The sequence below is a fragment of the Mesoplodon mirus genome (genome assembly GCF_964341445.2).
Source record: "Mesoplodon mirus genome assembly, chromosome: 6".
In the NCBI taxonomy this organism is placed as follows: domain Eukaryota; kingdom Metazoa; phylum Chordata; class Mammalia; order Artiodactyla; family Ziphiidae; genus Mesoplodon; species Mesoplodon mirus.
In genome coordinates this window covers 106,632,770-106,660,515 of record NC_138982.1, presented here as the reverse complement: position 1 = coordinate 106,660,515, position 27,746 = coordinate 106,632,770, and the positions used below count along the sequence as shown (strand labels likewise).

Below are 27,746 nucleotides of genomic sequence, written 5' to 3'. Positions count from 1 at the left end.
AGGGTTTGGATCCTTTACATATTAATTAAAGTAAGCCATTAATTTCATTCCGGTAACAAGTAGGAAATAAAGTTAAGCAGAAGTGGGCATAATGTTTGCTGAAATTTGATTTTATGTATTTCCAAGCATTGAAAGAAAAAGGCTGGGTTGACATATTCCGGTAAGTTTTTAATACTTTAAACTGTTTTTTGATTTCATCCCCCCTTCCCCCAATAGATAGGTTGGTTTGACAGTGGAAATTGTCTTGGTGTAAAGGGTATGTCAATTTTCTTTGGCATTGCTCTCTAGTGACTTTATTAAAAATTTTTTTGTTGGTATTGGCATTCAGGATTTAGAGGTTCAGTGTCTTTACAGAGCTTGTCTTCTATGTTCTATATCTAGAAACCATGTTATCAGTAGACTTTGTATCTACAGGAGTTTTAAACTTCTGAAAAATTAGGTTACAGTTGCTCTTTTTAATATAGTCATAAGCAGAAAGTCTTTTTATCTTTTTCTGTATTTTGCTTTTTATATCATTAATGAGCAACTTGGCTTTGGTTACATTTAGCTTTGTAAATTTACCTGAACAGATAACCCTTACTTGCTGTAGAATGTGAAATTTAATTTGAGGGCCAGAACATTTTTGGAGAACTCTTAATTACTCTTATTCTGTTTCTTGAAATCAACTTTAAGAACAAATGAATAAATTTAGTTTGTGAAATGCGGTGTCTGAATAGTGACAGTAAATTATTTTAAGAACAAATGAAGTTGACTGTTTTATAAAACTCCACTACCTCCTAAAATATCCAAGGAAGCAAAACTAAACAGGAAGAACTTAATGAACTTCTATTTTATATTGCTAAATTATGAGTGTTATACTGATATACTTTCATGTTACCAACTTCTACCTGAACCCTCATAACATATTTTATAATACTCTAGATTACCAAACGATCTCTTCTTAGAGTTCTTGTCTGGTTCCACCTTGTAGGTGAGCTTTGTGAAGTCCTTTTTTGTATTAAAACTTTTAGATGGAATGAAAGATTACCTGTATTAAGTTGAATTTTACCAACCGATTATTAAAATTCTAGTATAGTAATTCTGTTTTATTTGCCAGTAAGGGAAGCAGTAGATTATATAATCTAATTCCTAAAGATTGTTTCTTTTTAAACGTTTGGTTTCCTAATGTTCGCTAAGGGTAACTTGCCTTCATTAGTAAATGACTTAATTGTGTGTAATCCATAAAATGGATAATATGCACTTGGGTTGGTGACAGTTAACTAAATATATGAATTATACACAGAGCCTTGTGAAGTTGAGAAGAAAGGCTCCAATTTATCTTCCTCCTTTTAGAGAGAAATATGAATCAAAATTTCTTGGCAGTTAGTTGTGTGGGTGAAGGGAGAGGAAGGAACACTTCTTTTCAAAAATGGTTTTGTGTCTTTTACCACAGGGAAAAGTAAAACAGAAGACTAGATAATATAAGTGAAAAATTATGCATGTACTCAGTGTATTTGATGATATACTTTTCTATTTGAGAAACAATACAAGCATAGTAATTAAAAATCTCAAACTAAGGGCTTAGGCTACAGAATTTTTGAGTTGATGGATTTGGGAGACTGAATGTGTTCATTTCCAGTTACACTGAATAATGTTAGACTAACTGCCCCATCATATCCTCCCTTGGCTCTTATTAGTGGACTCTCAACAATTGCTTAAATAGAATTGGCACTTAGCTGATGTTTAATTTCAGGATGAAAGGAAGAGGAATGTAATTTTTATTGAGGACCTACTAACTCTTAAGGCCTTCAGATAGGTCTTGTTGTGCAAGTTACATAGTTGAAATTGAGGCCTGAACAAGTTAATTTGTCAGGTGAAGAAGCTGGGATTTTGGACCCAGCCTTCAATTTCTCCTGAACAACAGATTGAAATTACAGATGAATCCTCAAATAATTATAAAGTGATTTTTTTTTTTCTTTGTGAAGTTGTACAAAGGAGAAAAAAAAGGTTACTGGAAGAACTCAGGGAATCATGGATGAAAAATTTAAAAAATACTCTTTCATTATGCCACAGTATAAAAAATATTCCAAGAAACAGTTAATTATTATTTCTCGGACTTGTTAGGGGCTGTGAACATTTCCCCGATTCCTGAAGTTTGTGGTAATTCAACTTAATTTTGTTGCTAGATATATTGAAATATTTTTTATCATAAATTGTAAATTAAGCAAGTAAAGGTACCTTCTTAGTTCAGTGCCAGAGTGAATATAATGAATGATAAATAATTATTTCTGGAAGCACTTTGATTTATTGACTAAAATAGACTTTAAAATTATTTATTTCAGTGGGGTTAAGTAGCCATCCCACGAGGATGTCAGGAGTATAAAATGAGAGAATGAACATGAAGTGCTCAGTACTATACCTAGCACATAGATAGGCTTAAATAGATAGAAGCTATTAATATTTCTTTCATGTGAAATCCTCTGAAGGTTTAAGAGGGACATTAGAGATAACCTAATCTGTAGGTCACTTTGAGTTTGTATACCACAATCAACTTTAGAGAGAATTTAGAGATGTTACAATTCTAAAATTCTGTTATTTAACTAGAAAAGCCAAATGTTCCTGATGAAGCACTAAATGATTTGCAAAAACAACTACATTTTTTTTTTCAGATTTTATTTCCTGTAGGGGACATTGGGCAGTGTCGGGAGATATTTTTGATTGTCTTAATTGGGGGGTTGCTGCTGGCATCTAGTGCGTAGAGGCCAGAGATGTTGTTGAACACCCTGCAATGCACAGGGCAGCCCTAACGACAAAGAATTATCTGGTCCAAAATATCAATAGTGCCAAAGTTGAGAAACCCTGCTATAATCTTACTTTGGAACCCTTAGTGGGTACTTTATGTCTTAAAAAAAGTCTCTAATGATCCTCAAATAATTTTAAGCAGCTACTGGGTACCCGGCACTTTAATAGATAAAGAGATAATCTAACAGAAAAAGGGTTTGCTTCATAGTTTTGTAGAATACGTGCTAATGCCTCTTACTTTAGAGAAATGAAAATTTAATTGTTTTAGGAAAATACAAGCTTTATCTCTTAGTCTTGGTATAAAATTTACATAATATTTATAGTTTCTTGAGCAGTTTCTTAGGGTATAATAATACGTTTTTACTAGTCTTGGAATTAATCGGAATTATTTTTTGATTTGCTGTTACTTTTTATATGTGTTTTACATGTACTTGGTTTAATGAGTCATGTAAAACTTAAATATGAGGAATTGCATTTTGCTGCTAGTAGAGGCCTGACTTACACAGCTCAAACAATAGTACACATTTATTTCTCACATGAAAAGTCTTGAATGGATAGTGTAGGGATGATATGGTAGCTTTATCATCATTTTACCATCATTCCCTCTTTCTTATCAGTCATCCTTATCTTCCTATCTCAAGTTTGCCTCATGATCCAAAATAATTGCTGAAGTTCCAGCCATCACATCTGAGTTCCATGTAGCAGGAACAGGGTGTCTCTGGGGTAAGCCAAAAACATCTTGCCCTAAGTTCTACTCAGTAACTTCCATTTCCATCTTGGTAGCTATTCCCATCTGAAAAGAATGTTAGGATTTGGGTTTTTTTTTTTTTTTTTTGTATTTTTTTCCCTGGTAGACACATGTCTCTGATTCTAGTAATAAGGAAGGAAGAAAACAAGAAGATATTTTAGAGGCAATTGTTGTTTGTTTGTGTTTTTATTTTGTTTTTGATTTTCTATTTTGCCACTGGTTATAATTTTATTATATAATTAATATTTTTTATTTTATTTATTTTTTTATTATTTTTTTAAGACCATACTTCATTCAGATTTCTTTTGCTTTTTTTTTTTTTTAAATTTTTATTTATTTATTTATGGCTGTGTTGGGTCTTCGTTTCTGTGCAAGGGCTTTCTCTAGTTGCGGCAAGTGGGGGCCACTCCTCATCACGGTGCGCGGGCCTCTCATTATCGCGGCCTCTCTTGTTGCGGAGCACAGGCTCCAGACGCGCAGGCTCAGTAATTGCGGCTCATGGGGCTAGCTGCTCCGCGGCATGTGGGATCTTCCCAGACCAGGGCTCGAACCCATGTCCCTTGCATTGGCAGGCAGACTCAACCACTGCACCACCAGGGAAGCCCATAATATTTTTTAAATAGCAGTCATTCCCTGTCCCTTTTCTTCCCTGCATCTTCCCCAGAGGCAATTACTTGCAGCTCTTGTAGCAAGTATGATATTTATCTCTATGTTATTTATTTATTATAATTATTATAATAAGGAAAAACAAAACAAAATGAACCCTAGATCTTGTTGGCTGTGTTTGGAGAGCTAATGCTTTGTTGTTATTTATGCTTTTTTTATGTTGACTTTCAGAATTGAATAGTGCTAATTGTGGTATAATAGTAATTAGTGGTATAATAATGACTGAAAAGACACAGATGACAGGTGATTTCACTTTTGTAAATAAAAAAGACTGAAAACAAATATACCAAATCGTTAACAGTGGATAATTTATTAGTGATATGTTTATAGCTAAATTTTTTTCTTTACGTTTATTTATTTTTTATGTTTTCTTGATTAAACCTACTATCTTTATAATCAGAGGAAAAATAAAATATAAAAAATACATTTTATTTTTTTCTCTCCCTATTTCATAGAGTGCTTATTTTCTGTGAATAAATGCAAGAATATTTTGAGCATGATGAAATTTTAACTCCTTGTTTCTCAAAAATAAGTGAAATGCTTTTTTTTTTTTTTTTTTAATGAGTTGGTTAAGTGAACTTATGAAGGTCGTTTTAGGTTAACCAATGAGATCCTAAACTTATGTAACTTCTTTGTACACAGCCTTGCATTAAAATATACGTTCATTACTGCTTTCTAATAACCACTCATGACATTGGCTTAAAGAAATTTATCTCAATTTTTCTAGATAAGATGGTAGAAGAAAATATTTTTAAATGAAGTTCATTGCTTTAAAATTTTTAGTGATACCATTATTCTGCAGTTCTGCCAAAGAGAAGACACCAATTGTACTGTTACTGTTGGCACAGAATCTTTTTGATTTTCTTGCCAAAATGTGGTAAACTATACCTTAGCATTTACAAACAAAAACAAAAAAGAAAACTTTAAATTAAATTTAAGAAAGCTATGGTAAAAGGTGTGTCTGGTGAGGTATTTGAAAATATAAAACATGATCAGTAAAATATGGTCAATTAATATGCCATTTAAAATGTATATTAATATATAATGGAGGGACTTCCCTGGTGGCGCAGTGGTTAAGAATCTGCCTGCTAATGCAGGGGACATGGGTTTGAGCCCTGGTCCAGGAAGATCCCACATGCTGCGGAGCAACTAAGCCCGTGCGCTACAGCTACTGAGCCCGCATGCCACAACTACTGAGCCTGCACTCTAGAGCCCGTGCACTACAACTACTGAGCCCGTGTGCCACAACTACTGAAGGCCGCACCCCATGCTCCACAACAAGAGAAGCCACCACAAGGAGAAGCCTGTGCACCACACAAAGAGTAGCCCCCACTCGCCGCAACTAGAGAAAGCCCGCGCACAGCAACGAAGACCCAACACAGCCAAAGATAAAAAAATAAATTTATATTAAAAAAGTGTAATGGAAAGGCTATTAGGCCATTTAAGATCTAATGTAATTTAACTAAATGTTAATTTTAGTTATGCTGTAAATACAGCAGTACCTAGTCTGTTTTGGAGAGCATTTTTAAGGTTTGTAATTTCGAATGAATCTAATACAAGGTAATCTTCAGCTTTCATGTAATATATATCACATTTATTTTTTAGCTCCTTATTTCTCTGACAGGTCAGTTCATCATTTCAGCAGTACACTCTATTCAGTTTGGGTCTGCTCTCTAGGGTGAGACCCAGTCAACATCACCTGGTTAGAGCTATGGTGGAACACTTGGTGGCAACTAAATATATGAGAGGAGGTCAATCTGTATAAAGTGCCACATAAGATCCTAAAGTTCAGTACATTGACACTCTTGTACTAACCTCTTAATACCCTCAATTCTCCAAAGCAGCCATGAATGTGAAAATAGCTGAAAGGCTTTCCATTTAAACAGTAGAAAAAAGAGTCATTGATGTTAGGGTTGACGCTTGTTTATAGTGTTGGCCCTCCATATTTGCAGGTTCTGCAGCCCCGAGTTCAACCAACCGGACATGAAAAAATATCGGGGAAAAAGTTCCAGAAAGTTCCAAAAAAACAAAACTTGAATTTGCTGCACATCGGCAACTATTTACGTAGCATTTACATAGTATTAGGTATTTAAGTAGTCTAGAGATGATTTAAAGTATACGGGAGGATATGTGTAGATTCAAATACTACATCATTTTATATGAGAGACTTGAGCACCTGTAGATTTTGATATCTGTGGGCGGGGGTAGGGGTTGTGGGGTGGTCCTGGAGCCAGTCTCCCAGATCCTGACGAATGACTGTATAAGGCACTGGGCATATAGTGATAAACAGGCATTGTCTCTGTTTTTGTATGTAGGTATAACTTTGATAAGTTCTATGAAGAAAAGGTATAATACTATAAAATGCAGGCTAATAAAAGGCATTCTTGGGCAAGTTGAACTTGGCTGGGGTTCTTTGGTTTAGTTTGAACTTGGTGAATTTAAGGTGCATATCCTCACCAAAGAAGAGATCTTAAAGATGGCTAGATTTACATAATTCAGAGCTCAGAAGTGATATCTGGTCAATCATAGTTGTGTGGATGGTATTTGAAGCCGTGTGTGTGAATGAGCTCACGTAAGGAGATAATATAGAGTGAGAGGACTTAGAAGTGAAGCTTCAGAAACTCCATAGTTAAATGGCCTGGTAGAAGAGGTTGAATCTTCAAATGAAGTCTGAGAAGGATTAAAGAGCTTGGAGAAAACCAGGGAACTATGGTGTCACAGAAGACAAGAAAAGAGAATATTTCAGGATGGAGTGAATAGTAACTGGCATCAAAAGCTAATGAGATCCAACCATTGAATTAACGTGCAGGTCTTTGGTGACTTTAAACAGCTGTTTTGATGTAACGATGGGAGCAGGAGTCAGACTGGAGTAGTTATTCAGAGTTGAGTGATATACTGTAATTGATCAGTTAATTAACTTTGAGAAAGAAGGGGATATCCTCATTTTCTGGCTACATTTGTGGTAAAAGAAGTGAAAGGAGAAGGAGAAATTAGAAAAGTAGTTGTATCAGTAGATATTAATACATAAGTGTACAACATTGTTCTATGTACCTTGAAAATATGTATACACATATGATACCCCAATAAAACATGTACACAATTTATTAATATATAGTTCTATAACTAGAGTTCACTAAAATTAACCCTATCTGTTTTGGTTACCCTAAAGTTGAAGTGTTCTAAATATTCGCTAATCACTGTTGTCAGTGATTTGATATGTGTGTGTTATATTTTTAGTATCTGGAAGATTTATTTATTTTATTGGAGTGCTATATATATGTATATAACATAATATTTTGAGTGTTTTCCATGTGTCAGGTACTGTGATAAGTCTTTTACCTGTTCTGTCTCATTTAATCCACTACCCCACAGGGTATGTGCCATTATTCTCATTTTACAGATCAGGAAACTTAAGGCCAAGAGAGGTTAAATGGTTTGATTAAGTCAGGTGGGAATCCTGACCCATCTGTCAAGAGCCCGTGTACTTAACCATTCCAATATACACATATATTGTTTCTAGGAATATGCATTTGGTATCTGTTATAGCATCTGTGCATATGTATTGATATGTCCTATGGCATACTTAAGCAATTATTGACTGAGCAAAAGTAGTGATTTAAAAAGACTGAAGGCAGCAGAAACTAAAGATGTTCATGAATGTAAAAGAGAGGAAAAAAAATCGAACTTAAGCTATCAGAGGTTCCCTGTAAGAAGTGATTCTCAACCTTTTAATTTTTTCCCCCAACTTACCTGAGTGGGATATGCTTCGATCTGAAGCAGTGGTTCACTATAATGGTTATTTTTTAAATGCAAGAGTTATGATTACAGACCTGTTACTTTATGTTATTACCTTGTGTTTTGAAGGCAGGAGGGTATGGAATATATTTTAGATGTTTTTCTTAATGATTAAAATTTTAAAGTTTGTTTTTCCATATTATTTAAGATTCAACCTTGAATATCTTGAAATCTTACTAACCCAGAGTACAGTGGATGTGCATTTTAAGACTTTATTATCTGTCCTTTACCATGTTTTGAAAGCTTTTGCCAAAGATCTTTCAGATTATAGAACTTGTTAGTAAAGTTTAATATTTATATTCCATGCTCATGAGGGTGTGGTGAAATGGATATCTCACTTTCAAATGGTGGGAGCAGAAATCACCACAACCTTTCTGAACCATAATTCATCAAAGTATATTAGAAACTTTAAAAATAATTTGTACTTTTTGACTTAGAGCATTAATTTCTGAGGAAATATAAATTTGGATTAAAGTGATTCATCATAGCATTAATTGTAATTAATGAAAGGAATGAGTTGAAAATGGAAAAGCAACCAGAACATCTAAAACAGTTGAACATTTTTCAACCCTCATAAACTAAAATATTATTCAACCCTAAAAAATTATGTCCTCAATGGCTATATAATGCTCTAGGAAAATAAAGTACAATGACAAAAAGATTAGGTGGAAAAATTTGTTTGTAGCAGGATTATACAGTTTGAATATAGGCTGGTCCATTCTCACCGTATTTTAGAGGGAGAAAGTGCTGTAAAGAAAAATCAAATGATCTATTTCACTAGAAACAGGATTTCTTGATGATAATCCGTAGGGGTCATTCGTGTACTTCAGGAAGTCTGTGAATGCTGAAATTATTTGCAAAAAAAAGTTGTATTTACATTTCCTTGGTGAGCGGGTCTAAGGTTTTTTGTTTGTTTTTATCACATTCTCTTAAGAATTTCAAAACTTGCTAAACAAACACAGACCACAATCATCCAGGCACACCAACAGGTTATGAACCTTTGCTGTAAGCCATTGTGATACAAGCAGCACTGCCTACTTTTGCAAATAAAACTTTATTCGGGTTTGCCCTTTCACTTCTGTATTTTCTATGGCTGATTTCATGATATAGCAGGGTTAAGTAGTTGAGATGGAGAATGTATGGCCCATAAGCTGCTTTCTGGCCCTTTCAAAAAAAGTATGTCAGCTCATGTCCTACTTTCTTATTTATTCTTTTCAACAACCCTGTGAGATAGATACTATTTTTATCTTCATTTTAGATTAGATGCAGAGAGGTTAAACAGCTAACCCCAAGTCACACAGCTAGAAAAGAGAAATTACCAAGATGTTAATAGTGGTTATATATGGGCAGAAAATGATGGATGATTTTTTTTAAGTATCCAGATTCACTATAGTGAGTGTACATAACATAATCAAGAGGGGAGAAAGTTGTGAAAAAAGATTAGATACTGAGTTATGAGAATCTTAAAGCTCATTCATCCTTTTTTATTATTTTGATTTGCTACATTTCATCCTGTGTTTGTAAAGAGCAGATATGCTATTTCTGCTTCTCTTTATGGGACTTAACTCTTATGCAGTCCTTTCTTAACTTGATTTTTTTGAAAAAAATAAATTATTCTGTTATTCTGTTGATAGTTTCTTAAAAACTCTCTGTTAACTGAAGCCATTTTGTCCTTTAACTCTTTTTTTATTATTATTGTTGTTAAAATTTTATTATTTTGAATTACTAGTTAGCCTTTTTTTAATTGAAGTATAGTTGGTTTACAGTGTTGTGCCAATCTCTGCTTACAGCAAAGTGACTTAGTTTTACCATATGCACATTCTTTTTTTAATATTCTTTTTAAAATATTGTTTTGCATTATGGTTTATCCCAGGAGACTGAATATAGTTCTCTGTGCTATACAGTAGGACCTTGTTGTTTGTCCATTCTAAATGTAATAGTTGGCATCTACCAACCCCAAATTCCCAGTCCATCCCTCTCTCTTCCCCCTTCCCCTTGTCAGCTACAAGTCTGATCTCTATGTCTGTGAGTCTGTTTCTGTTTTGTAAATAGTTTCATTTGTGCCATATTTTAGATTCCACATATATTGCCCTTTAACTCTTTTTTTAAATTAATTAATTAATTTATTTATTTTTGGCTGTGTTGGGTCTTTGTTGCTGTGTGTGGGCTTTCTCTAGTTGTGGCGAGTGGGGGCTACTCTTCGTTGTGGTGCATGGGCTTCTCATTGCGGTGGCTTCTCTTGTAGCGGAGCACAGGCTCTAGGTGTGCGGGCTTCAGTAGTTGTGGCACGTGGGCTCAGTAGTTGTGGCTCGCGGGCTCTAGAGCGCAGGCTCAGTAGTCGTGGTGCACTGGCTTAGTTGCTCTGCGGCATGTGGGATCTTCCCGGACCAGGGCTTGAATCCGTGTCCCTTACATTGGCCGGCGGATTCTTAACCACTGCATCACCAGGGAAGTCGCCCTTTAACGCTTGAGATTCTTTATCCTCTCTTTTATATTTTGAATTTAACTTCAACAGCTATTAAGTGCTCATAACTTAATAGGTGGCCATAAAATGCTGCATATGTGCCTGTCTGACAATGTATACATAACTTACTTTTTCTTAATATCAATCAATTGAATTATCCTTAATTATCTTAGGCATAGATCTAGATATATAAAAGTGTTGTAGAAGATATTCCTGAAAGAATACATTGGCTGTGTACTATGTGGAAAGCTTCATCCTAATGATTACAGGGGATTTAGGGAGGAAGAGGCCACAACCCCTTCCTTCAAAGAACTGAATCATCTAGTAAGGGAGAAAAAGCATATCTGACTACTGTAACTGCAGTTATGACCTTGATCCAAGCTACAGTTGTCTTTCCCCTAGACAATTTTATCTCCCAACTTTTAGTTTTTCCTCAGTTTTTTCTCCACACAGCCAAAGTTATCCTTTTAAAGACATAAGAGTGAGGTCTCTTCTAGACCTTCCATGCTTTTCTATCTCAGGGTCAAAGCCAGAATTCTTACCATGGACTGCAGGGCTTTGTGATCCAGCCTCTGTCTAGCTCTTTGACTTGTCCCCTATTACTCTTTGTGTCCACTACTTACCTTCAGCTACCCTAGTGTTTTTGCCCCCTCTTTCGACTTGAATAACTGTTTTCCTGCCACTTGGCCTTTGTTTTGTCTGCCAGAAACACTTCATTTGGATCAAATGAATTGTTTCCCATTATCAAGTTCACAAAGAGAAATTAAAAACTAGAGTCCCATAGAGGTTAAGATATGAAATTCTTGCCTTCCCGGAATATTGCTTAATCAGAGACAGAGTGTGCCTGTCTGGTTAGGGTTGGGGAGTTTTCAGGAGCTATAGCTTGGTTATATTCCTCTGACTAGGAGTGGCTTCTTTCACATCTCAAAAGGAAAATTATTTAACCTCCAATCTTACTTTTTAAAGAATCCGGAAGGTCAGTGGGCAAACACTTAATACTTTAACCAGCCAACACCCATTAAATTTAGAAACACTAGTTAATTCCTTGAATTTAGTACATAATACAGTTGACTCACATCACTTTCGCCAGTAGGATTTAGTGATATCACTAAAAATGGATATTAGAGGAAAGATGGGTGCACAAAAAACAGGGTAACAAGTCAGTTTTGGTTTCAACTTTACCAGGGTGCCAGTCAGTTATGGCAACTGCCTGTGTCTGTAACTTGTAAAGTTTTACTGGGAAAATTCATCAAGTGGTTGTGCCACTGTGTGCTTATGATATTTTTCTGAGAGGTGGAAGCACTTTACCTGAACGTTTCTACTTCCTTGAAAGCTGTGTCTGAATTTCTGTCTTGCAGAGTTTATAAATTTCCATGGATTATAGCCGCAGGCACCAGGTCATACTTGATGCCTCTTCCTTTAGATTTCCTTTATATTAAAAGCTTTTACGGGCTTCCCTGGTGGCGCAGTGGTTGAGAGTCCGCCTGCCAATGCAGGGGACACGGGTTCGTGCCCCAGTCCGGGAAGATCCCACATGCCACGGAGCGGCTGGGCCCGTGAGCCATGGCCGCTGAGCCTGCGCGGCCGGAGCCTGTGCTCCACAACGGGAGAGGCCGCAGCAGTGAGAGGCCTGTGTACCGCAAAAAAAAAAAAAAAAAAAAAGCTTTTACTTTCCATTTTTTTCTGTGTTGTCCTGGTACTCCTGTGCTACAGTGAGTATAGATTCTGTTTAGTGGCACAATTTCTATACTGCCTCTTGTTAAGAGTGTATCACTTACTTGTAGTGTGTAAAGCTCAAAGTATAATCTCTACAAGGCCCCACAAGGCTCCAGCCTTGCAATTTCCATAGCTCTAGTGTTCTGCCCTTGCCTCTGGACTTCTCCGTCCCCAACCTGTGCCAAGACATTTTTATCCCTGTGCTACCTTGGCTTTTGCCACTTCCCCTGAAATTCTTAGGCCTATTGAGCTAAAATCATAAAAGCAGTCCTCTTGTGTCCCATATTTGTATTATTTGGATAATAACCATAAATGGGTACCTGAAATGAAGCTACTTTTAATGTTTCTGATGTCTGCACTCATAGGAGCCCAGTAAAGACAGTATCTCTTCAGCCACTAGCTTCTCTAGACCCTTTCTTTATTCTGCTTTTAACTGTTATAGGCCTTGCATAATTTGTTCTACCTCATTGGCAGTGTAAACATTCCTTTTTGTCACGTTCCTTTCAGCAATAATAGGATATGCCATTTCAGATAAACATAGTTGGTTTCTGTTTTTGTTTATATTTTAGCCTGTTGGTCCCTCTTGTCTTCCTTTCCCTTTCTCTTTGCCTTTGGGCTTAGGTTTTATTATTCTTCAATTATGTCTTGTAAGATCTGCCATAATGTCAGAGATGAAAGTCGAGGAATTCTGAGTTTATCAAAAAGCATTTATTATCAAACAGATTTTTCCCACTCTCTTCTCCCAGGTTTAAGGAAGTCTTACCAGCTCAACATAAAACCTAGGTCTGACCTCTTATTTTGTTTTTCTTCAGTTTTGCTTTTCCTTGTCCACTCCCTGAGGCCTAACTTTGAGTTCCTGGGGCACTTTTCATTGTGACACCATGCCATACCATACATTGCCCTCTGTCATAACTAGTAATTTGAAATGCACCTGAAATTCTTCAAGTATTTAAAGGTAATCTCTCAGCTTTTTTTAACCTTTCAAATCTGTACGTATTTTATGTTACTGTATAGCAGTCACAGTCTTCATGGTGTGGTTTTTTTCACTTTTATTATGTACTTTCTATTTCTTTAAAATACCATCTTACCTTACTTGAATTTCCAGTTCAGTTCACCGAGATTTCCATCCTACAGTTACCTCCTATCCCTCTGTTAGATACCTTTGGAATCAGTCACCCTTCCTTTCTGATGAGTTTCCCCCATTCCATCTTTAGGAACACATAGTTCTGGTATATATATTTCCTTTGTCTTTTTTCATATCTGACTAGTCTAGCTTCTGAGATTGAACTTACTTTTAAGGAAGTACCTCTCTTCTTCCATCTTAACATGACCTCCTTTTATTTATTTATTTTAACTCTTCCACTGTTATTTTAATGGAAAGTTTATCATCTTTTTAAAGCAAATTTAGTTCTTCTTGAGACTAAGCAAACCTGGTACCTGAAGTTAGTTTTTGAGGCATAGGCCTTTTAAAAGTTTCCCTTTTGGCTTTGACTTTGTAATAATTCCATTGAGCTTTTCTTCCTCCTCATCCTAGGAAAGTGATTTATGCCCTAAACAATAAAGAACCTTGACCCTTCTTTATCTCTGTACTTAATAAAATCCACTGGACATCTTCACTGAACTTAGATAAAATCTTGACATCTATAGCTTTGATTAAATTTGTGTACATATCAATCTCAGAAGTTACTAGAGATTATATTATGACAGTGACTCTAGAAGCCTTTGGACAAGTCACATGAATATAAGAGCTGTTCTCTGAGAACAAAATTAAGAGGGACAGAATTAAGTCAGCTGATCTAAGACTAATATTAACAATTTAAAGTCTAGACATTCACACACTAGTGTGCTAAGACCCATATGGAACTTAACCAGCTTTTCAGTTTAATCCTCTGGCTTGTAGTCTTTGTTGAGAAACCAGACAGAAGGAACAAAAAGGATTTCCACCTACTAATATCTAAAAAACCTATATGGCTAATGGACATTTAAAAAATTCAATAATATAATTATTGCCTCAGCCACACCTGCAATACCATCTGTGGCCAGGCCATGCTGATTTTTTTTTTTAATTGAAGTATAGTTGATTTACAATATTGTGTTAATTTCAGATGTGCAGCATAATGATTCATTATTTTTGCAGATTATATTCCATTATAGGTCATTACAAGATAATGGGTATAATTCCTTGTGCTTTATGGTATATTCTGTTGCTTATCTCTTTTATATATAGCAGCTTGTATCTGTTAATCACATACCCCTAATTTGTCTCTCCCCCATTCCTGTTCCCCTTTGGTAACTACGAGTTTGTTTACTGTATCTGTGAGTCTGTTTCTGTTTTGCATGTACATTCATTTGTATTATTTTTTAGATTCCACATATATAGTATTTGTCTTTCACATATTTCAACAAGCATAATATTCTCTAGGTCCATCCATTGTTGCTGCAAATGGCAGTATTTTTTAATTTTTTTGTGGCTAATATTGCATTGTATATATATGCCACATCTTAATTCAGTTATCTGTTGATGGGCACTTGGGTTGCTTCCATGTCTTGGCTATTGTAAATAGTGCTGCTGTGTAAACATCAGGGCGCATGTATCTTCGAATTAATGTTTTTGTGGACATTTTTCCATATATATCCCCAGAAGTGGAATTGCTAGATCATATAGTATTTCTATTTTTAGTTTTTTAAGGAACCTCCATACTGTTTTCCACAGTGGCTACACCGATTTACATTCCCACTAATAGTGTAGAAGAGTTCCCTTTTCTCCATATCCTCTCCAACATTTGTTATCTGTAGACTTTTTGATGATAGCCATTCTGACAGGTGTGAGGTGATACCTAATTGTGGTTTTGATTTGCATTTCTCTTATAATTAACGATGTTGAGCATCTATTCATGTGCCTGTTAGCCATCTGTATGTCTTCTTTGGGAAAATGTCTTTTCAGGTCTTCTGCTCATTTTTTTGATTGGATTTTTTTTTTCTAATTGAGTTGTATGAGCTGTTTGTATATTTTGGATATTAACCCCTTGTTGGTCGCATCATTTGCATATATTTTCTCCCATTCCGTAGGTTTTTTCCTTTTGTCGATGGTTTCCTTTGCTGTGCAAAAGCTTTTAAGTTTAGGTCCCATTTGTTTATTTTTGCTTTTATTTCTTTTGCCTTAGTGGCCATGCTAAATTGAAGTCAGATGCAGATTTTTGCTTAGCCCATACTAGTTGAGACATTATCATGTGCACACACATCTGTGGATATCACCAGCGGCAGGCAAACAAAGATGTTTGTTCACCCAACATGTTCATTTGATATTCATATACATTTCCATATATTTTGGGGTTCCCTTGTCTGTGTGCCAGTTTTAATGTTTATACAGGGAGCATTTAGTATATTATTCTCTCTAGTGAGTTTGGAATCAAAGGAAAAATTGACAGTTACCAAAATTGATCTAAAGCCTTTAAAATGAGCCTACTACTTACCTTTGGACCTACTTAAGAGAAAAGTTGGGTCTTTAAGTTGATACTCAGGCAGCCACAGGGAGGACTCTGGCCAGCCTCATACCATATGGATGCAACATACTAAAGAAGGGAGATGAGAGTCTTCTGGGATTGATACGTTTCACTGGTTTTCCACCAATGCTCTTTTTCTGTTCCAGGGTGTTATTTCTGATCTCACATTGTATTTAGTTGTTATTTCTCCTTAGTCTGTTCCATTCTGTAACAGTTCTTCAGTTTTTCCTTTCATGACCTTAATGTGTTTGAAGAGTACTGATCAATTTTTTTGGTAGAATATCCTACAGTTTGGGTTTGTTTGATGATTTCTCATGATTGGAATGAGTTTATGCATTTTTGGCAAAAGTACCACAAAAATGCTTTTGTATTTCTTGGGGCTTCATATCAAGAGATTTATGATAATAATATGCTTTATTACTTATTGGTGATATTACCTTGATGGCTTTGTTAAGTTTGTGTCTGTGGGGTTTCTCCACTCTAAAATTGCTATCTGTTTGTAGTTGATAACCGTCTTGCGGGAGATGCTTTGAAACTGCAAATCTTGCATCTCCTCAAACTTTTCACCCACTAATATTAGCATTGTTCCATGGATCTTGTCTGCAACATTCATTGCTGTGTACAGTATTTGCCTAATGGTGATTCTCTATTTCTCTAATTAGTTTATTAAACATTAATTAATAAACTAATTAATGTTTATTAATTAGTCTTCTGTGAGGAAGAGCTGTCTCTTACACTTATTGATTAATTTGATTATTTGTAGGGACTCATGGATATTTATCTGGTTTCGTGGATTAAAGTCCAATACTATCATCATTTATTTTGTTGCTCCAATTGTTCTAGCTTTAACTGCTCGGAGCACCTTCAGGCTGGCTCCCATGTTCTTATATTCCATCACTGTTTCAGCATTTCATTACTTAGTCCTATCTAGTTATTTTCCCTGTTCCATCCCTGCTGGAGGAGGGCTTGAGCAGCCCAAGTTCCTTGTGCCTGAGGAGCCCCAAGTTCCTCATATTGGAGAATAGTGTTTAGAAGCCAAGATTTGGGCCCTAAGTGTATATGTTGCTACTGAGGTGTCATTGCTCTGTGGCCCTCTCAATGGACAGAGCTAGGAAGTTACACACACACACACACACACACACATATAGTAGGTATATTACAAATGAATAACCTAATCGTACTGAAAGGGGGTGGGGAAAAGGCTAACTTAATGTTTCTTACAATGTTTATTTTAGGTATTTAGAAGATTAACAAATTTATTCCGTGCATAGATTGGCATGTATTATAGGCATTTTTTGAAGTTCTTAGAATGGAAGGTAGTTGTGATGTGGCTAATCACATATGATAATGGCCATGGTTTGTAAATCAGATTTTAAAAGTGGGTGGATTCACTGTAAACAAGTAATGAAATTAACATTAGTGAACAGCTCCACTGACACCTGTGAAGTGTTTGATATAATGAAAGTTGATGCCAGTGGGAGGTTTCAGGTAGGAAAATGACAGGGATGTGAATGGCCAGCTAATAGAAGTAAAGTCATGTGTGATAACTGTGTTAATGATCTAGTCTATTATTACCTGGATTTAGAAATCAAGAGGATTGTTTGCTCAGTGACAAACTAGTGTTCGGTAGTCTTCATTGTTACATTAGCAAAAAGGAGAATTCAGTTAAGAAACAGATAATCATATTTTAGTCAATCACTTTATATGATATTTTAGGGTTTCCTAGACTGCTACGTTTGTGTTATTTTTATACATTTGTGTATTAGGCAGCTCTGGCTGCCATAACAAAATATCACAGGCTTAGCAGCTTAAACAATAGAAATTTATTTTCTCAGTTCTTGAGTCTAGAAGTCTGAGATCAGGGTGCCAGCATGGTCGAGTTCTGGCAAAGACGCTCTTCCTGGCTTGCAGACTGCTGCCTTCTCTCTGTGGCCTCACCATGGCCTTTCCTCAGTGCATGCATATAGAGGGACAGAAAGATCTCTCCTCTCTTCCTCTTGTTATAAGGCCACCAATACTATCTGATTAGGACCCCTTCCTTATGACATCATTTAACCTAAATTACTTCCTAAGAGTCCTATTTCCAGATACTGTCACACTGGGGTTAAGACTTCAATACATGAACTTTAGGGGGACACATTTTAGTCTGTAGTAATTTGGATGATGTTCTTAAGTAAAGAATGTAATTATACGGCAGTTCTTTACATAGTAACAGTAAAAACTGTTACTTATTAGAATACCAAAGAAAATGACAAATGTAAGATGTGTTGCTCACCGCACAGTGACCTGGTGGAGCACATTCTGATTATGATGTCATGGTATCAGCTCTCATTACCTGAGTGCTTATGATAACAGTTATAATGCAGGAGAAAACTTTCAAAGTAAAGAGACAATGTAATATATAGTTTTACATATTTTAAGGAAAATATTTAAAAAGTGGTGTTATAGTGAATGTTATAGTGAATTATTAGTGTCTGGCATGACATTAAACAGTATAAGAAGATACAGTCAGCCCTCTGTATCTGTGGGTTCCACATCTGTTTATTCAACCAACTGTGGATCAAAAATATTTGGAAAAAAAATTCCAGAAAGTTCCAAAACACAAAACTTGAATTTGCTATGCACTAGCAACTATTTACATAGTATTTACATTGTATTAGGTATTATAAGTAATCTAGAGATGATTTAAAGTATACGAGAGGATGTGTGTAGGTTATGTGCAAATACATTATTTTGTATAAAGGACTTGAGCATCTGCAGATTTTGGTATAGGGTGGGGGATCCTGGAACCAATCCTCCACAGATACTGAGGGCCAACTGTATGTAAATTTCAGCCATTTTTGTTTATGTCCCTTCAAGGGTATTGTGGGAAACCTCCTGGAGGTGTTGTGCACAAGTACTTTTATTGTGTTAGGTTTGGGCTCAGCTGGGTCAGGCAGGGTATTAATAGCCGAATCTTGGTGAATGAGGGAAGCTACAATGAGAACAGAACCTGAGAAAGTAGAAAGCTTCTCTTCTAAGGAGATAAACCCAACCCATAAATAGGAAGTGAATAAGGTTGTAAGTAGAAATGTACTAGGGCAAACTATTTCGGATTAAAGGTAGTAAAAATGTGAGTCTGTTAGTACCTGTTTTTTATGTGGCACCAGAATGGTTGGTGTGGGGGCCAAAAAGAGGCAATAAAGGTGGTCAAACACTTTAGTGAAGAGAAAATTTAAAGCCAGGAAACCACCATTTATCTAACCTTCTTGGTTTTTTTTGTTTTTTTTTTTTTACCTGTGGTGGTTTGGAAAAATTTGTCCTACTTGGAGTCATCATAGTTACTAGTAGTTTTTACTTCCCAGCTAGTAAGGACTACTAGATATAGAAGGGGGATACAAGTTCACAGAGCTAATACTCTCTAGCTTTCTTCTTTATCCATACATCATACATGTTCCTAGAAACATTGGAGACATGCTAGACACCTGGTAATGCAATTTGGAATTGTCAAACAAGTGTGAAGTGTCTGGGATTTTGTCTAAGGTAGATTGCCACAGTTTCACAAATGCTGGTCCAAGACATGAAACTCCTGGGTCAGAGATAGCAGACTCTGTTACTCATGGCACAGCAAGCAGCATGTGCTTCAAGTTCATGATGGTTCCCTTTGGCCCTCAAGTGTCACAAAGGTGATGTGAATGGCCCAGGTGGATCCTGAACTCATAGTAAGTTTATATCACAGCTTACGAACCCCAAGCTTAGGGAGTCCTAATCTTTTATAATGGTCTGCAAGCATATCTGCCTGACCTTTGCTCCAGAGAGACACATTGCTTTGGACAGGGGCATCATGGATATCATCTCTGTTTTTCAAGGCTGTTCCCTATAAACATCTTTGAAAGGATAAAGGCAGTCAGGGCCTCTTTTAAAAAACTGTGGAAATACAAGAGACTCATGGAAAATTATCTCCAACAGGAAGTGATTAGTATGAAAAGTCCTTGAGCTCTGAATGTTCTTGGCTTTTCTACTCTGCTCTAGTTTTACCAGCTTTTAAATCAGGAGTTGGCAAACTTTTTCTGTAAAGGGTCAGATATTAAATATTCTAGACTTTGTGAGCCATATGATTTCTGTCGCAACTACTCAACCTGTTGTAGCAGAAAAGCAGCCATAGATAATATGTAAATGGATGAACCTGGTTATGTTCCAATAAGACTTTATGGACATTGAAATTTGAATTTCATGTGATTTTCATACATCACAAAATGTTTTTTTCAACCATTTGAAAATGTAACATCCATTTCTTAGCTTGTAGATCATGCAAAAATGTGTAGCAGGCTGAATTTGGCCTATATTCCATAGTTTGCCAACCTGTTTTATAAGATGAATTTCTAGAATTTAATAGTTTTAATACAGCAGTATTGCATATGAGAGATCATAATTAACATTTTATAGCAATTGATAGTTCTAAAATGTTTTCTCATAAATTATTCCCAATTTAGCTTCAGAGTAAATCTGCAAGATAAGCATTATTATCTCCATTTTATGGTGAGGCAACTAATGCATAGAGAAGGAAGATGACATACCCAATTCATAAAACTAGTTAAGTGACAGAGCCAAGACTGATTATATTCTGTATTCTTTCTCCTCAGTATGGTACAGTTTAAACTTTCCTAATCAGAGTATCACACCACTATAATACTCATTTGTTGCCAGAATGTTTATAGTTCAGTCTTGTAAATATTAATGGTAATAATAATGCATGCTCATTTCTAATTTTCTTTATTACTGTAGTCTACTGTCTAGCTATTTTAATATTTGATAATTGGCATTTTGACAAAAACTAGATATGGGATGTGAAGGCATTTGTTACAACATTTGGTAAAGATTTGGCAGTTGAACTTTGTGGTCATTTATATACTATATTTCTTTTCCACATTTTCAAATAATAGTTCATTTTATTTTCAGATGTATACCATGAAACTAAACAATGAAGAACTTTTTCCCCTTCCTAAATCATGTGTTCATGCTGAACTAATGTTTTAATTTATCTGCTATAATTTAATTTATCCAAATTTAACATTTTCTCTAATAATGTACTTTTTGGATTGCTTCCCTATCAGGTGGTTGAAGATTATGCTGGAAGATGGCAGGTCCCTTTGCCACAGCTTCAGGTTCTTCAGACTGCACTTTGCTGTTTTACATCAGCCAGTGCATCATTCCCAGATGAATGTGAGCACGTACAATATGTTTTGAGTAGCCTTGCTTTGTAAGTACTCTTTACTTCTTATGAAAGTATTTTCTTGATATATTTGAGAACTGGTTTTTGATTATTTTCTCTGCAGAAGGAACCTTTCCTAAAGTCTTCCCTCAAAAAGATTTCTTCATTTAAGTGTTTAGGTTTAATTTTGAACATTTAACCACAATTTTACTTTTAGCTTTAGAGTTAAGTGGAATTGTTATATAGATTCTTAGGTTTACTACTAGCACTTCCCTTTCCTTTTTAATTCCCCAGATTCCCTTGGCAAACTTTAATGGTAAATCCCGGCAGCAGTTGAGGCCATCATAGTTATCAGAGGGATCTTAAATCGGGCCAGAAAGAGGTTAGGAAACTTTGGTTTTTAAAAATACTTGTAAAGGACTTTGAGTTAAAGATCAGAACTTGAGCACTTGTATTTATCCTTTTTGCCCTCCTAGATCCTATTAAAATAGTAAAGAAGTAAAAGAGGGAAATACAGTGAAAAGAAAATAGAGAAGAGTCATCAGTGAATGAAAAGATTTCAACAATTTTCTTTGGGAAAGAAAACAGATAGAGGAGTGTCTTTGAAACATGTCAGAGCAAATCACAACTTAATTTTTTTTTTTTGTTGTTCCTCACATTACAATCACATCACATTAGTGGGTTGTGAATTCATTTATCAGTATTACAAAATACAATAGAAAATATCAGTGTGTCTCATGGGATAAGTATTACTTTGTAAAACTCTTGTTTTATATATTTATTTTTATGTATGTGTATACTTTATTATTTGTAAAACATTTTTTGAAACTGTGGGTATCATATAAAACAAAATTATCCTCTGCCTTATAAGACAGGAGGAAGACCATCTGTCCTGCCTCCTTCCCCTTGGAATCCTAGGGAGGTATAGAATTTGAACATTAAAGGTATGAAATAGAGAGTAGGGAATGAGATACTTTGGGAGAATACAGATAAAGGAGTTAGTTGCAGTTTTTCCATTCAGGCCTTTCACCAGACCCTAGGGTGGGGAAACAGCATTGATACTTTCTTTTTTTCTCTAATGAAATTAAATGACTTTGGAGCAGTGACCTTTGTATTCTGGCAATTAAGGGTTCTTATTGAGACAGCTACCTAATCACTTAATTACCCTAAAGAAAAACTTGTCAGTCACCAAACTCTAGACATGCTCACAGGGCTCCCAATTAAACTGCTTGTGGCTTTATTCTTAGATATTAATGGATATTCAAGAATCATCAGACATTTGGGGAATGCCTTCAACGTGAAAAAAATACAATGAAAACAAACTAAAAAAAAAAATTCTGGAAGAAATACTGTTAATGTTGAAAACAAAACAATTTAAAAGAGAAATATAAAATCTATAATTAGCATTTTTAGAGAGAGTTGAGAAGATTTGTAGGACATTAAAACATCAACATGTCATGCTGTGTGAAAGGAATAAAGAGATACCAAAAATGTGATGGTTAAAATTTAAAATTCTGTAGGAAAGTTGCAAGGTAAAGTTGAAAAAATAATCCAGAATGTAAAACAAAACCAAAATGAAGGAATGCTCAGAAAAAAACTGATACAGTGACTTCATGTAGGAGGTTCATTATTTAACTAGCTGAAGTTCCAGAAAAAGAATTTAGAGAATATATGTTGCAGGAAATTTTCAAATAAATATATAATAAAAGAATTTCCCAGAAATAAAAGTCATAAACTTCCAGACTGAAAGAGCCTAAGAAGTGCTCAGCACAATGAATATAAAAAATACTCAGCTAAATACATCATTTTGCAATTTGAAAATAACAAGAATGAAAAAGCAGATTTGAACACCTTCTAGAGAGAAAAAACTAGGTCACCTACAAAGGAACAAACAGATTGATATTGGTTTTCAGACAACCAACAGCGGGTGGTAGAATATAATGAATCAATGTCTCTGAAGTTTTGAAGAGAAATTATTTTCAGTGTAGAATTTTATACTCATTCAAACTGTCAGTGAAATGTGAGAGTAGAAGCAATATTTCCAGGCATCTAAGGACCTAGGAAATTGATTTGTCCACATTCTCTTTCTTGGGAAGTTATTAGAGAATGTACTCCAGAAAAATGGGGTATTATATAAAAAGACCAGATGACAATGGATCTAGAAAACAGCTTTTACTTAAGATAGACGGAAGAGAAGTTTCAGGGTCACTGCTAAATAGTAGGTCTTACAGATATATCACCTCCAAGGGGGGAATATCCAGTAAAAATGGAGACTTGAAACTAACCTTGAGAATTTGGAACCATTTAAGGTAGTGATAAAAGTAGACAAGGCAGAGGAAATAAAAAAGCAATTAGAAAACATAATCTGAACAGGAAAGGACACAGAGTCATAGCAAACTACTTAGATATGCACTGAATGTTATTTATATATAGTTTTCTTCATGTAAGTGATGCTTATTGGCTTCAAACTTTTAAAGCACAAAAATAATTATAGTTACAGAATGGAGGAAAATTATTAACCTTTCAATGTAAGACTATTTGATGGAAATTGCAAGATGAAAGTGAAGGACAAGGGCACTAGTATCCCTCCTTAAAATTCTTATTTTACAAAATGGAGTGTCAGTACGTGAAACCATAAATAAAGGTGTAAGTAAAGATACAAAGATAAGTAATAGAGGAAATAATAATGAATGACTGTTGGGAGGATGTACTTGTGTGAGGAGTTTAATTCTCTTCTATCACAGCAGGAAGTTAAGAGATAATATTTAAAATTGGTAAATCAAGAAATACTAGCAAAGCTTTTTATCACCAGCTATTAAAAATACTGAAAGTTGTTAATTCTGGGTCATTGGCAGTGAGAGAGTGTTGAAACCTTTCTGTATACACTTAGCATTTTTAAATATTGAAGATGTGTAAATTTAATATATGTGAACTTTTATGGTTTTTTGATTTACATATATGCATAAAAATTTTAAAGACTGCATGTACACTGTGCTTCTTTAAAAGTTTATATATATTTAAAGTTGTAGAGGCTATGTGAAGTGATGGATATGTTAACCAGCTTAATTGTGGTGATCATTTCACTATGTATCAATTTGTATACCTTAAATATATTCAGTTTCTATTTGTTAATTATACCCTAGTAGAGCTGAAAAAAAATTGTGGGAGGGGAAAAGAGTTTAGAATATAACATTATTTAGACTTGTAAGAGCACAGCATTTTAAAAAATATATGTATTATTTTTTAAAAATAGATTTATTCTTGCGATGCCTAAATGAATATGGGAAGTATTAGGACTTCTTCAAATCCTACCCAGCCTAGTTTAAACAAAAAAAGAAGGGCTTGGGGGGATTTATTAGATGACTAAATCATGGAAAAGCAAGGACTAGAACTAGTTTCAGGATTTTCCGAATCTAGAGAATCAAATATCTAGAATTGTTCTCTTCCTTTCCATCACCCCTTTTTTGGCTTCATTCTCTCAGGGCTGTTGACAATTCTGGGATTAAGTTTACTTTATTAACCAAGGGAGAAGAAACCCTCTGCTCCCACTTCTATTCCCCAAAATATTTTGGGAACTCAGGCCTGTCTGAGGTTATGTACCCATTGCTTAAACTCTGTTGAGAAGAGTATGGTAAGATTTTTGGCTATCTGATAGCAAGCCCACCTCGTGGCTAGGGGGAAGGAGGATACTACATTGGCAGCCCTGTGAAGACCATAGAAATGTTGGAGGGATAAGCAGTTTCCTCAAGAAGTGAATGAGGTAGTGTGAAGGAGAGCTGGCTAAGTAGACAAAAATAATGGATGTCACTACAAAGAATATTTTTGTATGATATTTTGAAAGCTACCAAAGCAGTTTCAATTATTCTCTGCTGATTTCTGAGGAAAATAAATAAGTATTGAAAGAAATACATTATTTGTAAGCAAGAAGTATTGTTCTTGATTCAGCGCCCGTTTGGATATTTCCCCCTTTTCATCTGTATAATCTTGTTAACTTTTGTGTTGTAATGTGAAAATATTTTTAAGGCTTTCAAAAGTTTTTTTTTTTAATTAAGTCATTTGTTGACTTATGTTTCACTGCTTGCTAGCTTTTTTTTTTTTTTTAACTACTGCTCATGAAAAGAATAATGTATTAAGCAAAGGTAAATCTTATCTAAGATGGACAGCGCTGGGCGAAAGAAAGTAAATTATCTTAGTGGTTTGTTAAATAGTAATGTTTCCTATAAAGAAAACTTTCTGCATTATTTGAATTTACTTTAGTGGAAAAGATAATTGTACTTTTAATACCAGAAGAAAAATGGGGAAATGGCCATATGGTGGTGCCATTGAAAGAGTTAGTGAGTGTGGAATAGTGTTCTATTTTATTGAAATATTTAAGCTAGAAAATTCTTCTAACAATTATTCCATAATCATTCATTCATTCATTCTATAAATCTCTGTGCTTGGTTCTAGAGATAAAATAGAAAATAAGATTGGTGAGTCCTTGTTTTAAAGACCTTACAGAGCTAAAAGATATTACACAAGAGGCTTCACTAGTACGTATTGTTAAGTATGAAAGAATTATAGGGTACAGTGAGAGAGTCTAACAGGGGACCTTTCCCTGTCAGGGAAAACTTGCTCAGTGAACTAAAACTTGAGCTGAGCTCTGAAGGGATGATGGGAGTAAATTAGATGAAGGAGCAAAAGAGACTCCCAGGAATGGCAAACAATGTTCAAGGTGCCTGGACAGGATATCAGGTTATTAATGGATTTCATTATAACTCATATCTATTTGTAGAATTCTTGTTTATGATATATATAGTGTATTTTAAAAGTTTTATTCACTTAAAAATATATAGGTGAGCTAAAGAAGTAATGTTTATAACATTCTGTCTCATGCTAATATATATATGTATAATATATGCATATAAAATATATGTTATATGTTAAACATAAAACTACTATATTCTCTGGTAGTTTTGTCTGGTCTGTATATCTGCCTTCATAAAAACCTATACCCACCTTGTAAATTAATACGTATGTGAAGATCTGCCTTCTGTAGACTGGGAGATTCTAAAAACTACACTTTTTCCAAGATGTTCTTTACAGAGAAGGAAACCGGATTCTGTTTTTATTCATACCTGAGTGTTTTTTTAAAGTTTATGGAAATGAATAGTTATGTAGAGAATTGTCTTAAATTGACTAATTATAATTTTACCTGGGTTGACTCTCCTTGTAAGCTGTATTTTCTAAAGAAAGGAAGATTTTGCTGTGTATGTATGTATGTGTTGGCACTAAAAAGGACCTCAAATTAATTCCTTTTTTATAGATAAGAAAACTGAGGCCTGAGAAGTTAGGGGGTTTTTGCAAATCCGAGTTAGTTAAGTTCTGACTGTTTATTTTTCCTGTTGTTTTCTTGTTTTAGATTGGTTAAATACTGATTTCTAAGTTTTCCAGGTAGAGCAAAGCCAAACACCCTGAAACTAAGTGGACCTTCAGGCAGAGAACATAGACTTTATAAGTTTTACATAAAAGCGAGCTTTAATGCTGCCTTTCTAGCCTCTTTTAGCCAGGCGGAAAGTAAAAGTTCATAGATTTCAGCAGTCCAGGCAGGGTTCAGTAATGGAAGTAGTAATTTGCCTGGCAGCCATTAGGTCCACAAGGACCCACATAGTCCACTGGAGGAGGGAACTAGTTCAGCTAGTAGCATTTAGTATATGCAGTGGCAAACACTAAAAGTATATATGTCAAGTTGCATAGGGAGAGAAGACCAAAGGGCCTTCTTTTTCATGGAACTAAGTGGGTATACTCAGCCTCTTGTTTAGAGTGACTAGACAATCATGGGCCACACATATTACATGAGAGATCAGTGACCCTTTCTGATTATGTTGCTGAATTGTACCATATTTCATAGAATTTGTGCCTAATTTCAGTCTCTACTATATTAAACCATGTTTTATTTGATTATATTTATAACTTAAGTCCAGGCTTTAACTAACTTAGGATACAGCCTAGAAATCAGAGGAAGAAGGACTAATTCTAAAGTGCTATTTTTTTTCAGTGGTGCCAGGCCCCATTAAAGATGTTAGTCTTGTAGGCCCCAATCAGTACATATATCCTTTCTCTACAACATGTAACAACTCTTATCACTTCCTGACTGTTCAATTATTTTTTTTGAATTTTATTTTATTTATTTTTTTATACAGCAGGTTCTTATTAGTCATCCATTTTATACACATCAGTGTATACATGTCAATCCCAATCTCCCAATTCATCACAGCACCACCACCACCAGCCCCGCCGCTTTCCCTGCTTGGTGTCCATACGTTTGTTCTCTATAACTGTGTCTTAATTTCTGCCCTGCAAACCGGTTCACCTGTACCATTTTTCTAGGTTCCCCATATATCCGTTAATATACGATATTTGTTTTTCTCTTTCTAACTTACTTCACTCTGTATGACAGTCTCTGGATTCATCCGCATCTCTACAAATGACCCAATTTCGTTCATTCTTATGGCTGAGTAATATTCCATTGTATATATGTACCACATCTTCTTTATCTATTCGTCTGTCAGTGGGCATTTAGGTTGCTTCCATGATCTGGCTGTTGTAAACAGTGCTGCAGTGAACATTGGGGTGCATGTATCTTTTTGAATTATGGTTTTCTCTGGGTATATGTCCAGTAGTGGGATTGCTGGCTCATAGGGTAATTCAATTTTTAGTTTTTTAAGGAACCTCCATACTGTTCTCCATAGTGGCTGTATCAATTTACATTCCCACCAACACTGCAAGAGGGTTCCCTTTTGTCTACATCCTCTCCAGCATTTGTTGTTTATTTTCTGATGATGCTCATTCTAACTGGTGTCAGGTGACACCTCATTGTAGTTTTGATTTGCATTACTCTAA

At 35.2% G+C, this 27,746-nt stretch overlaps 1 protein-coding gene across 2 annotated transcripts in view; it reads left to right on the top strand.

Moving 5' to 3' along the window:
• ZNF654 (zinc finger protein 654) overlaps nt 1–27,746 on the top strand; it is a 94,255-nt gene that overhangs the window by 1,466 nt on the left and 65,043 nt on the right. For both annotated transcript variants that reach the window (XM_082625918.1, XM_082625919.1), the window contains exon 2: nt 20,767–20,912. In XM_082625918.1, coding sequence (XP_082482044.1) covers nt 20,767–20,912 — 146 coding nt within the window. The remainder of the gene's footprint in view (nt 1–20,766; nt 20,913–27,746) is intronic.